This window comes from Mus pahari, chromosome 5, assembly GCF_900095145.1.
Source record: "Mus pahari chromosome 5, PAHARI_EIJ_v1.1, whole genome shotgun sequence".
NCBI lineage: Eukaryota > Metazoa > Chordata > Mammalia > Rodentia > Muridae > Mus > Mus pahari.
Window position 1 is genome coordinate 133,518,711 of NC_034594.1, and position 13,772 is coordinate 133,532,482.

Consider the following 13,772-nt stretch of genomic DNA (forward strand, 5'->3'; position numbering starts at 1 on the left):
GGGGAGGGGGAGGGGGAGGGGGGAGAGGGAGAGGGAGAGGGAGAGAGACCTTGGAAAACTTAGCCTTAAATGGCATGTCTCCTTCTATTACCCTCCCTACCCACTCAACCAACCCCTCATCCCCACTACCCATAGCTCAAAGAACCCTGCAGAAGAGAGGGCAAAAGAGTGTAGGACAAGATGATAGAAGACACCAAGAAAACAAAGTTCCTATGATCTCACAGAGCCTGAAGCAACATGCACAGGTCCGCATTTCTATTATGGCTTCCAGTTCAATGGTTTTTAAGGGATTCCTGACATGAGAACCAGTGGGTCTCGGATTCTTGGGCCTTCTCTTGGACACTTCTGTTAGTTTGTCTTGTCCAACTTGGATCCGACAGTTCTTGTTTTATTTTATTTCTTTCTATTTTTTAAGTGAATGAATGAATGAATGAATGAATGAATGAAAACCTAGACACTAGGATAAAGGTTAACAAGTGAAGCGTCACTTATACCTGTCAGGAGAGGGGAAACCAGTGTTCTCCAATGGAGTAACCCTGCATTCCCCTGAAGTTGGAAGGAGTTGGGGGAAGGAAAGACTATGATCAAAATATCTTTAAAGTTAAAAATTGTTTCAAAAAATAATAATATTTAAAAGCTCCCCAATATTACATGAAGTGAATGAGAATGCTCAGAGTGAATTTGCCTATTTTGTTCCAGTCTGAGGATTTCGATTTTAAAGAGAACAGTGCAGGCTCATGGTGGTAGCACGCTCTTTTAATCCCATCATTCTGGAGACAGAGGTTGGTAGATCTCTCAGTTTGAGGTCACCCGGGTCTGCAGAGTGAGTTTCAGGACAGCCAGGGCTACACAGAGAAACCCTATCATGTAAAGCAAAAAATACAAACAAATAAACAAATAAACAAAAATATCAATAATAGCTGTATTTTATTTTATGTGCCTATTACAGATCTGTGAAAACTCCCTGAATTTCTAGTTTGCTAAGTCATATCATTAACAAGTGATGATTTTTAAAGGCTTTTAAATGCATCTATTGAAATAATTACATTATTTTTCTTCAAGTGATGATATGGCAACTTACTAATTTATTTTCAAATGCTAACACACACTTGATTTCCCAGAATAAACTGCATTTAGTTATGCTTTATTCTTTTTCTTATAAATAACTGATTTTGACACAATCTTACTATTATTGGAGACTTTTAACCTTATGTTCATTAGACATATATGACAGTGGTTTGTCATAATATTTTAATTTGGTTTTGTGATCAGTGTATGCTAATGTCATAAATTAATTCAAAATAATTACCTTCTATACTCTGAGAAAGACTGCATAAAACTTAACATTTCACCTTTTATAACTATTTGGTAGAATTTTCTAATTAGGTTTCAGGACTTCTTCGTTAAGAAAAAAATTTTTGAAGCAGGGTTGGATATTTAGCTCAGTTGAGAGAATACCTGCCTAGAATGCACAAGTCCCAGCACTGCAAACTCCTTATGCTGGCACATCTGTAATGTCCTTATGCTGGCACATCTGTAATGNTCCTTATGCTGGCACATCTGTAATGTCCTTATGCTGGCACATCTGTAATGCCCTTATGCTGGCACATCTGTAATGCCCTTATGCTGGCACATCTGTAATGCCCTTATGCTGGCACATCTGTAAGGTAGCATTTGGTAGGCAGAGAAAGAAGAATCAGAAGTTCTTGTTATAATTGGCTACATTCAAGGTCACCTTGGCTAAGTGAAATACTTTCTTAAAAAAAGAAAAGAAAACACCTCAATAAAGAAATGAGTTCAAAGATGCCAGACCATAAAGGTTATTATTGCATTTGAGTAACTCTGACACTCCAGATCTTACCAGGAATTTGTTAATTTCACCTGGCCTTCAAACTTGGATTATGAAAAATAACTTCTGAAAGGAACTTAAATAGAACCCATACAGGAGAGGATCTAGACAGACAAACATGAAGGGCAGCTAGGAATCACATTTTAATTTTTATATCTTTCAGTATATCAAGACCTGTGTATTCAGCGATTAAATGCCCTTTCTGTGCAATTCTGGAGACTTGAGTTTGACCCCTGAAACATACGTGAAGGTGGAAGAGGACGAGATCCACAAAGTTGGACTGTTAACAACATACATGTACACCCTCATACACACATTCATGCATACAAGCACATTAATAAATGTATTTATAAAATGTATTTATAAATTTATTAAAAAATAAATTAATTAAAGGTTATTAATTAATTTAAAGGATATTAAGATAGCTCTTAATATTACAGTTTTAAATTTTCTTAATTGGTATAAAAATCAACACTAAGTATATATAGGTAAATATTTTAATAAAAAAAATTCTTACCATCTTCCTAACAATTCTCCCCAAGAATAGAGAATCTTCTCAGGACAGTCTTTTGACACATCACCTGTTCCACTTGAGAGTTCATTATCACTCTCTACAGAAAAAAGAAATACACAGTATATAAGATATAAATACTTTCAAATAATAAAACAAAAAGTGTGGCTACTTATCTACCAAAAGAGAGTAACTAGTGCTTAGACAAAATTTTCAAATACTTTTATTAAAAATTTGTCTCACTTGGGGATTCCCCAGCCCCAAATTTACCCTTGCCCTTAGAAGCCTTGCAGGTTTGGCTGCTGTGTCACATGTGCATCAGTAGGTGGCAGAGAGGAGAGAGGCTATGTCTGCTCTCAGTGTTTTGACCAATTAACTTCTAAATGATTAGTAGCCTAACATTCCCTGAAAAAAGTCGGCCTGAAATGACCACCAGTGAAGTGCCAAAGGGCCCAGACAGGGAGCTACTCTAGATGACCACAGATCCAGCACCAGGCAGGCATGGGAGGGCAGATCGTGCCCCAGATGACCCCTGTTTGGAGCCATAATGCATGAGTAGGGCATAGGACTCCCGAGACCACTCCTGAGAATGACCCCAGTCACTTAGAGACCCTGGGTGCCTCTAAGAAGAGCAAGTCAGTGGTGGAAGGATGTGATCACAAAAAGAGGCAGAAGCAGAGACTCAAGAGTAGTGATGTAAGGAGCCAGTGATGCCACTTACAACCATGGTCTGGGTCGGTGGCCCTGCTGCAGCAGGAGTCTGTTACCATCAAAGGCCAGGAGGATGACCTTGGTCTGGGCTACCACCTGGGGGCATATTAATGTGTGAAGGCTGTGCAGAAATGGCCCAACCGCTCACCAAGGCTGAGCTGGTCCTGAGGGCATGACAGTAGGAGCATGCAGTCTCTGCTGCAGCACTCAGGAGAGCAGGCCCTGTACCCCACCTGGGCAGTGCAGTAGAGCTGACTCGATGGCATGAGAGTGTGAGACCTGACCCCTCAACTTGTCTGCCATGCAGCAGCAAGGGCAAGGGAGAGATGCTCTACACAACAGGAAGGAGAGCTAAAGACTTGCAGCAGGCAAAAATTTCCACCTGGTAAAAGTGTTGAGAGTAAGTGACTGCTGAGTGCTTGGGCCTAATGAAAGTTCTTTAGGACACAGACTCCAGCCTAGCTAAGGAAACACCCATGAAGAAAGAGGAGAGAAAGAGTAAGAGCTGCTGCGAGGGGTGAAGGAATGCTGTGAAAGCTGTTTCCTGGACATGGTGAGGCTACTGTGCAAGTGAACTCACTGCAGCTATAGACACCTACAGAAAGCCTGCAGAAAATGAACCCAATAATATTTCATTGTGGATGGGGAAGGGCACATGAGATAGAGAAAGGGACATAATGGATCAAATGGATCTAAGTTATAAAAAGGCATTTGCCATAGAGTTAAGTAAAAAAGGCTAGCAAAGCACTGTCCAAATACAAGAGAGCTTAAAAATTTCTCTATCACAGAACAAAATACCAAGGCTTATCAATAAGTTGGTAAGCAGTTCCCACAAGGATCTGTGTAAAGAACAGAACTTAAGATACTACAAAAGACAATAACCCAACATAAAAAAGTTTCACATCTGGGATATACAAACATTCATTTAATTAATAAAATTTTATTTTGGCAAGCTAAAAGACTTCATCATGGCCATTCAAAAATTCAGAAAAATACAAACACATGTACACACTGAGAAAATGTGTAATTATTTTAGAGTAATAACAGATAAGAATAGGGGGCATAGTATTTAAAACCTAAACATCACTCTGGATATAAAATAAACACAAAAGTTAGACCCATTCTGGAAATAGCTCACATAAGCAGCTGTGAAGTTAGTAACAAGCTCATCATGACAAATAGGAATAAGAGGTTTTGTTCTAAAGCTAAAGCAAATGAACTTTCACCAGTATCAGAAGAACAGTAAGTGCAAACACAAACCATGGAAGATCCAGTGCTACAGTAGCTATTCTAAAGCAGCAGCCCAGGAAACAACTACCCCATATAATCCCTACATTCTCACAGAAAATTAGGCACTGTTGAGATGGAGACCATGAAAAGTTTTGTCTTCCCACATACCAAGCACTAAGTAAATATTTACAGAATATAGTTTTCACTTTTTAGTATTCCAATACTTTAAATGTATGGATACATTGAGCTCGCACAGGCACCAAAGAGATTGCTCCCAAGCCCCGTCATCCCCCTACCTCTGCTTGTCCCTTGACACCTTTGGTAGGTGGGAGAGCTGGCTCTCCCCCTTGCCAGTAGCGGCCTTGAGTGAGCTACATGGTGCAGTGCTGGAGAGCTCACCCTGTCATGTGTGTGCAGGAAAGCTGCAGGGTTGACAAACTCAGCTATCACCCAGGCCCAGGCCCAGGCCCAGGGTTTTGAATTCGCCCACTCAATATCTATCCCATTTATGAACTGATGGAGTGCCCAAAGGGGTAGGGCTTGCAGATCCAAAGCAACAGAATCTCCATGACACAGGGCAACAACAGAGTGTCTGAGAGGAGTCAGAAAGAGTATTCAATATCAATGATGTAGCAGAAGCCAGAGGCCTCAAACCAGACCAATGACTTACTACAATGAACATTTGCAAGTAAAGATGTGTGAACAAAAGGGTATACTGTGGGCTGCACTATGACACATTACAGCTTCTATGATAAAATTTTTGTTTTATTTTCATTTTTATTTTTTATTTTATTTTGGGGGAGAGGTTGCAAGGAAGGAGGGGGATACAAAGGGATGTGGAGGTGAATGGGATTGGGGTGCATGATGTGAAATTCACAGAGTCAATAAAAGGTTTTATAAAAGTATGGATATGATATTACAGGGATTCTCATATTTTAAATAGTTTCTATTGACATATATATTAAAATATATTATTATAAATCCTTACTAGTTAGTCATAAAATTATCACAGATAACAGCAATGGATTTTCATTCTGGAAATATCCAATTACTTTCCATCACTGATTTCTGAGAAATAACTGATTACAGAATAGGTGACAGTGAGTTAAAAGTTAAATATTTGAAAGGGAAAAAAAAAAAAGAATTTCAAAGACAGGTCCTAGTTTGTTTTTCTGTTGCTGTGTTAAAAACTATGTATGACCAAATGCAAGCTGGGAAGAAAAGGGCATATTTCATCTTATACTTCCATATCATAGCCTGGCAGGAAACTCAATGCAGAAACCTGGAAGTAGGAACTGAAGCAGAAATCATGGTAAAACATGCTTGCTGGCTCACTCCCAGGCTTACATTCAGTGACCTCTCTTAGACCACCTAGGCCCATCTCTCTAGTTATGGTACCACCCACACTTGGTCCTCCAACATCAAATAACAATGTAAAAAATGCCCCCTTACCACAGGCCATCACAAAAGGGAACAGACATCTATGAAATATCTTCCTTTTAAAAAGCAATCTTACTCCAGGCACTATTATATAGTTTATAAACTTCATTTTATGGTCACTGACTCTCTTTTTTTTTTTTCATTTTTTTTATTATTATTTTCTTTATTTACATTTCAAATGCTATCCCGAAAGTTCCCTATACCCCACCCCCACCTCTGCTCCCCTACCCACCCACTCCCACTACTTGGCCCAGGCCTTCCCTTGTGCTGGGTCATATAAAGTTTGCAAAACCAAGGGGCCTCTCTTCCCAGTGATGGCTGATTAGGCCATCTTCTGCTACATATGCAGCTAGAGACACAAGCTCAGGGGGTACTGGTTAGTTCATATTGTTGTTCCACCTACAGGGTTGCAGCCCCCTTCAGTTCCTTGGGTACTTTCTCTAGCTCCTCCATTGGGGACCCTGTGTTCCATCCAATAGCTGGCTGTGAGCATCCACTACGGTGTTTGCCAGGCACTGGCATAGCCTCACAAGAGGCCGCAATATCAGGGTCCCTTCAGCAGAATCTTGCTGGCATGTGCATTAGTATCTGGGTTTGGTGGCTGATGATGGGATGGATTCCCGGATGGGGTAGTCTCTGGATAGTCCATCCTTTCATCTTAGCTCTAAATTTTGTCTCTGTACCTATATCCTTTCATGNGTATTTTGTTCTTTCTTCTAAGGAGGAATGAAGTATCCACATGATGGTCATCCTTCTTGGTTTTCTTGGGTCACTGACTCTCTTAATCATTTAAAGAGTTTGCCCACTTTGCAAATGACAAAATTGTAGCCCAGAAGGCTTAAGTAATTTGCTCAAGTCATTTGTTAAGTCGGCAGCCTGCAAATGACTGACAGAAAAACAAGGGTTCAACCTTAGCTGGAATCCAGAATTAAATAGTCCTTCTCCTTACAGTTTTCCACAATATGTTTTACAGAAGAGGCTGTATTTGGCATTTGGAAGATACCAGTATGTTTGTCAAATGACAATTTCTATTAAACGCTAGCAGTCAGAGCCAAAACTCAAGAAGCAAAGCCATGTAAAGCAACATGCCCATCAAACACTAATATCTGGGCCACAGATCAAAATGACAGGACCCAAAAAGTATAATTACCCTTGTTGTCTAAGAACAATGAAATTAATATTTATGTAACCCCAAAATGTATGCCAGACCTATCTTCTTGGCCGCAAAAAATCTACAACCATGACTTTATAAATACTTATTACTGTCCCACTGGGTAAAACAGTAAGTGAAGCAAAAGGAGAGAAACTACTGTACAAGGTTAAACAGAAACGAAATACAGGGAGGTGGGAGATAGGGGAATACAGGGTTCTACTTCCTTAGCTAATTTCACCCCTCAGAAAACTGGCTAATCCATTCTGTCAAAGTCCAGCTTTGACATCCAGGATACACTGAAATAGGACATAGAGTTAGCAATTGATCACTCAGCAGACTTTTCTCTGAGGAAACAAAGCTTGATTGTCTTGGGGCCAGTGAGAAGGGAACACACACACACACACACACACATTTGGTGGACGAAAAGAGCTTCAATAAGCTACAAACACTTTACATATATACATATATAGATACAGACATACACACAGACATAGAATTATGTGGGACCATAAAAGGCAGCCTGGTTTCTGGTTGAGTTAGGTTTAAAACCCTGGTGACCCCGCAGGGAATAATCCTGCAAGGGACAGTAAGTGTTTTGCCTAGACACCAGGCTCCTGACATGAGATCAAAGCTCCTCACTCCATAATTCTGTGGCCATCAATCTCATAAGGGGAACCCCCCAAGCCCCTCCACAGGTAGAAAAAAACGTGACCACGGGTCACATAGCCTCAAGACAGAGCTCCATTTTAATGAGGTACCTAATGGCCTGAAGGGCTCAGCCAATTAAACTCCCCTTCCCAGACACTCCTGCTTGCAAAAGGCATTTAACCTCAGGCCTGCCCTGAGAAACTGGGGTATGGTTTCACTCATCCACTTTCCGCCATGACAATAAATGCCTTAAAACCATGGACTGCCTCTTTTCATCAGGATCCTCAGTGGGAAGCGACAGAACAGGCCTTCATCTGAAGAGCTGCGTCTAGTCTCCCGCAGAAGGCCTCTCATGCTCCCAGCCATGGCCTCCACCATGCCAAGCCACCTGACAAACAAGCTAAGGATGCTCTTCCCCGAGGAACCCAGCCGGAGCTCTCTGCTCCCCTCTTTCTCCCTCAGCCCCTGACTAGATCCAGTCTGCAGAGGTCCCCACACTATTCTCAGCTCTTCAGCTGCATCCAGAGGCATCTGCAATGCCCAAGAGTCTGAGAACCTGAAGTCCATGGCCTCCGTGCTGGTCCAGGATCCCTGAACCAACTCCCCCGGAGCAAGGTTCCACCAGTATGGGGTCTGCACAGTCAAAACTTCCAGGGACCTCACCATAACCCACAGAAATACACATAGACACACACACACACACACACACACACACACACACACACATTTGGTGGATGGAGCAAAGCTCCAACCACTTTATTTTTTTCTCCAACAGCTTATGTATCACACAAAAGTCTTTCAAGCAGTATAAAAATTACAATGATTACATTATATTTTTCTTCTAGTGAACAATTACTATGAGTATACATAAGAAAAAAACATGTTCCCCAATACCTCACATGATCAAATGTTTTATATGTTATGATTTTAAAATAAGACAAATTATTCCCAAGAACCAATACACATTAATAAATAAGCAACTTGTTATAGATTAACAAAGTGTTAGAAAGCAATTTAAGTTTCTCAGCCAGTTTCTCTTATTGACAGACTGCAATTTGTGGTTACAAAGAAAGAATCATTGTTTTATTATTTATCTTTAAAAGGAGTCTTATAATCTAAACCTTTATATAAAAAATAATCAATCATTTCTACTTTAAATTCTCAGGGTTCACATTTACTCATTAACAATTTTTTTTATTAAATCATATCAAGAAACTGAAGGCAAAGATGGGTACAGGAAATTAATCATCACCTTGCTCACCAGCCCAGCTTTAGCAAGAGAGGCACTTCAGGTAGTATTGGTCAGGCTACCATGGTTCTTGATCAGTGACATTAAAAACATCACTTGCTCAATAATCAAAAGTGTGTCTTTCCAATTTGTTCACAAAGATTTTCTACATCAGACCCATTAGCAAAAACATCTTAAACTAAACGTTACTACAATACACATCTCCAAATTCTTTCTAAAGGTGTTAGTTATCTCTAACAATCCACATTTCTAAGTTTTTCCCAAGGGTGGTGATTGAGTCATTAAGCTGTGCCAGCAGCAATGCTTGAAAAAAAATCAAACGCTGTTCTTGTACCAATAAGTGCCCAGTGAGTGACTAGAAACCCCCTTAGAGTTACCAAACAACTCATACATTATGGGGGATGGGGTTGTGACCGTGAAAGCACCAAGTAGAACAAAACTCCATAACAGTATGAAGTCCTAAGACATGTAGTCTTTGGGGCTCTGCCTCTCCGAAACACACCCATTGTGGTTGTGCTAACTGGTCAGCTGCATTCCATGAGTTCTAAAGCTGTTTTGCTGTTCCTCTTGCATGGCCCTCAACACCTTTCTATTTAGTCGTCCTAGTGTGTGTATGTGTGTGTGTGTGTGTGTGTGTGTGTGTGTGAGAGAGAGAGAGAGAGAGAGAGAGAGAGAGAGAGAGAGAGAGAGAGAGGAGAGAGGAGAGAGAGAGAGACTATAATGTTCCCATGAAAACAACTAAATTTATGCTACGCCTCTTCCTCTCCCCTGACACCTGTTTTAAGTGATACAACTACATCTTAACTAGTAGAGCTTTGTTTCTGCTGCATTTGTAGAATAGCTCATAAATATGCAATAACTTGGGAGAAAAACACCAGAAAGAGAAAGATGGGGAATCAGATAATGTCCCTTAAAACATGCAAGTGCCCAAGTTTGGGGACTATAACTCATCAAAAGAGCATTTCACCGTTTGACTAGTATGAAACCAAAGCAGAAGAAAGAAAAAAAAAGAAAGGAAGGAAGGAAGGAAAAAAGAAAGAAAGAAAGAAAGAAAGAAAGAAAGAAAGAAAGAAAGAAAGAAAGAAAGAAAGAAAGAAAGAAAGAAAGAAAGAAAGAAAAGCTTGCAGGAAATCTGTTTCCGGTTTCTAAGAACACAGAGACGAACCTGACTGATTTTATTATTTAAAGAGTTCAATAAACACTACAACTATGAAAGTAGTATTAAACTGATTTTGTGAGTGAAATTTAAGATTTGAGCAGAATGGGGAGGATTTAACTGAGAGGATGAAGGTTAATAATACAGAGGGAGAAGAAAAGAGGAAGAATAAACAACAGTAAGGAGATTTGAAAAGGTCACAGAGAAACATATTACCTTATGTTTACTAAAATATATATAATGCATATATGTATACATGTGCATATATAATTTGAATAAAGTTACATCATTTAGAGCAATAATGCTTCCAACAAGAGCTACAGATAATCCAACAGAAACACTAATACCAGGCAAGGGACAATCCCTTCAAGCTGCTGTTGAGTAGAATTAAAGAGAACCCCAAAACAATATATGCTATTGTTGCTGCCCTTGATTGCCTCCCAGAACTTGAAGGTAAGAACCTAATACTGGACACATCATACATTTCAGCCACAGAACTAGGGAGTAATTGAGTAGAACTGACAAGGACGTCTCCTTCCTGAGAAGTAGCTCTCATGGAGATGCTACGCACCCTGCCAAGGCAGTAAGGTTACCAACAGTCCTGCTCAGCTCTAAAGCGTATGAACCACAGCAATGACCAGCATAGTAGGATAACCCCAAGGGTGCAATAGTTACATATCTTTAGAGTAACTAACTACTGTCTACTTGAACTTAAGGTACACTCAATAGGAAGTAACTTATGTCTGTTATCATGAATCTAGCCAGCTACCCATTCCTGCTAAGATCACATACCCTAGAGGACAATTTACCATTATCACTTACCTAACCCAATATAATTCCTAACTGCATTCTAAATACTTATTCTTATACACGTAGTGAAAGTTGTTCTTACCTCTAACTGAAGAAGCTTCTTGCAGCAAACAGAAACATTACAGAGAACAACTGACAATCCCAAATGATATATCTACAACACAACACCAACGCCTAAGGCTCAGTGAACATCATGTAAGAGAGGGCAGCAAAACTGTAATTGCCAGAGGACAATGGCATCCACGGGTAGTTTGCTATATATGCCAGGGAAACTGCACCCATGAAATCTCAGCAATATAGCTACTTAAACAAGAGCTTCACAATGATAATAGTTGGCCAGTATGGATAGGGAAAAATCGCACAAGCCTCTACCCCATACATGAAGAGGTATGGACAATTAATAGTTTTTCAGAAAGGTAGTCAATTTTCTACAGGCATAAGCCCTAACCCTTGACAGATTATGTGATTCTCAGGTGGTCAGCCCTAAACAAATACATATATGAACAACACGAAATAGACTCAGCAAATTGTATTTATGCAATGTATGTGTGCATGTGTGTGTTACAATAATTTAAGAAGAGTTCATGAATTTGAAAATATAAGAGGAACATGGAGGAAGGTGCAGGTGGAAGAGTGAGACTAGAAATGATACAAATAGAATATTCATGTATGAAAGTCAAAAAATAAGAAAGAAAAATAAGATGCCAAGACTTGAGCTTAAAAAAAAAATTGAATCAGAAATAGGAAGATTTGAGGAGAAAAGTACCATTTTAGTGGATCAGTAAAGTAGTCTCAAAATCACATAAAAACAATTAGTTCACTGTGTAATGGTCTGCAAATCTGCCTGCCTTCCTCTGTAGACAAGGTCCCTATCTAAGGGACTGTCTTTCAGTCATCATGGAATTCTTCACTCCATGAAAACATTTGACAACTGGTAAGCTGTGAATATTCTCTGATGGGTAAAATAAAAAGATCAACATTTTTAGCTATAAAAATTTATATCAATTGCCTTCTTAATATTTCCATTTGAAAGCTCTTAATTTAAAAACAAAACTCTCAGTTTTCTTCTCATACTAGTATTTTCCAAATATACTTCCATTTTCATGAGTTACATATCACATCCCTAACTCAGTTAAATTATCCTCCAAACCTAAAGTTAGAGTGGTATTTAAAACCACAAATCTAATCTGTGCTTTCCCTAGCTTAAAACTCTTTCAGAGTTTGGAAATACAAGTGAACTGAAAACAAAAGCAGCCTTCCTTGCTGTGGCCTACAGAATGTCCCACCCAATGCTGGTGAACACCATTCACTCCCTAGGCTGTGCCTACTCTTAAGTCATCCGTCTTCCTCTATCATCTTTAAAAACATCATGCAGTTTTGCCTTGGAGCCTCTGCACTGTTCTCTCCTGAAATGTTCTCTCACCCTCTTAGGCATGACTTCCTCCTGTCACTCAGATCTCAATTTAAAAGCCACCTCCTCTGAGAAACTTTTTGATGAACACCCAGGCTAAAATAGGTACTGAGACACACTACCAATGAGCCAATTTTAATTGTCTGAAAGGAACATTAGTTCTTGATATTTCTCATCATATCATCATACTCCCACTGAAAAAAGCAGAATTATTTGTGTCAGGAGATTCAAGCTCATCCTCGGAGTTCAGAGTTGCAGAGTCCTTTCTGCAAGGACTCAGGATTCTGAACAGTCAACCACACAGATTAGAGTTACTACAGTGAAAGCATACAAAGCAAACCGACCACAGTACTAGGTATACGAAGTGAGGTTATGGGGGAAAAGGGGGGAAAAAAAGCTCACATGTGCATCTAAAAGTCTACTCCCAACACAGCCACAGAACATAATTATCCAACAATGAATCGCTTACATATACAGTGTGTTGTCTACTAGTAAAGTTCATGATAAATCCAGATCTACAGTATTTTTAAAATTGATTTCAGTCTTAATTTTTGCATTTGTATGTGTGTTTATCTGTTCATGTATGGGGGTGTTTACAGAATCAGAAGAGAAGTCAGATCCCCAGGGGATGGAGGTGGTTGTAAGATGCTTGGTGTGAGTACCAAGAACAGAACTTCAGAAGTTCTGTGCCTTTCCAAAAGCAGCATTTTGTAATTAAAAAATTCATACAATATGATATTTTCCCATACCCCAAGTGCTCTTAGATTCTTTCTACCTCCCTATCCACTGAATTTTGTTTTCTCTCACACACACTTGTCAAAACAAAAAAAATAAGAAACAAAAACAAAAAAAGACGCAAAAAACACAAAATAAAAATCAAAACAGGCAAGCAAAAGTCAAAAATAAAACAAAATGACCAAAGAAAGCCAAATGAAATAATAAGCCCACAAAAATACCACTGAGTTCATTTTGTGCTGACCAACTTCTCCTGGGCATGAGACATACCCTGGACTGTGGCTGGTATACCCGGAGACATTCTGTTGGAGAAAACTGATTTTTCCCTTTGCCAGATTACCAAGGGCAGACAGGACTCGATGTCCACTACCCTCTCAGTTCTTACTACCAAGAGCAAAAGAAGGACAGCAGGCCTCTTTTTTTTACATTTATTTATTATTATTTTCTTTATTTACATTTCAAATGCTATCCCGAAAGTTCCCTATACCCCACCCCCACCCCTGCTCCCCAACCCACCCACTCCCACTACATGGTTCTGGCCATCCCCTGTGCTGGGTCATATAAAGTTTGCAAGACCAAGGGGTCTCTCTTCCCAATGACGGCCGATTAGGCCATCTTCTGCTGCATATGCAGCTAGTGACTCGAGCTTAGGGGGTACTGGTTAGTTCATATTGTGGTTGCACATACAGGGTTGCAGCCCCCTACAACTCCTTGGGTACTTTCCCTAGCTCTCAATTGGGGGCCCTGTGTTCCATCCAATAGCTGACTGTGAGCATCCACTTCGGTGGTTGCCAGGCACTGGAATAGCCTCACAAGAGGCTGCTATATCAGGGTCCCTTCAGCAGAATCTTGCTGGAATGTGCAATAGT

At 39.9% G+C, this 13,772-nt stretch overlaps 1 protein-coding gene and 1 non-coding gene across 3 annotated transcripts in view; one reads left to right on the forward strand and one right to left on the reverse strand.

Annotated features, from left to right (window-relative positions):
* The window catches only part of Rabgap1l (RAB GTPase activating protein 1 like), a 548,268-nt gene that overhangs the window by 402,749 nt on the left and 131,747 nt on the right, over positions 1-13,772 (reverse strand). For both annotated transcript variants that reach the window (XM_021197282.2, XM_021197283.1), the window contains exon 12: positions 2,367-2,460. In XM_021197282.2, coding sequence (XP_021052941.1) covers positions 2,367-2,460 — 94 coding nt within the window. The remainder of the gene's footprint in view (positions 1-2,366; positions 2,461-13,772) is intronic.
* On the forward strand, positions 2,632-2,763 carry LOC115064137. Its single transcript, XR_003843993.1, has one exon. It is a non-coding gene; the product is annotated as a small nucleolar RNA SNORA17 (small nucleolar RNA).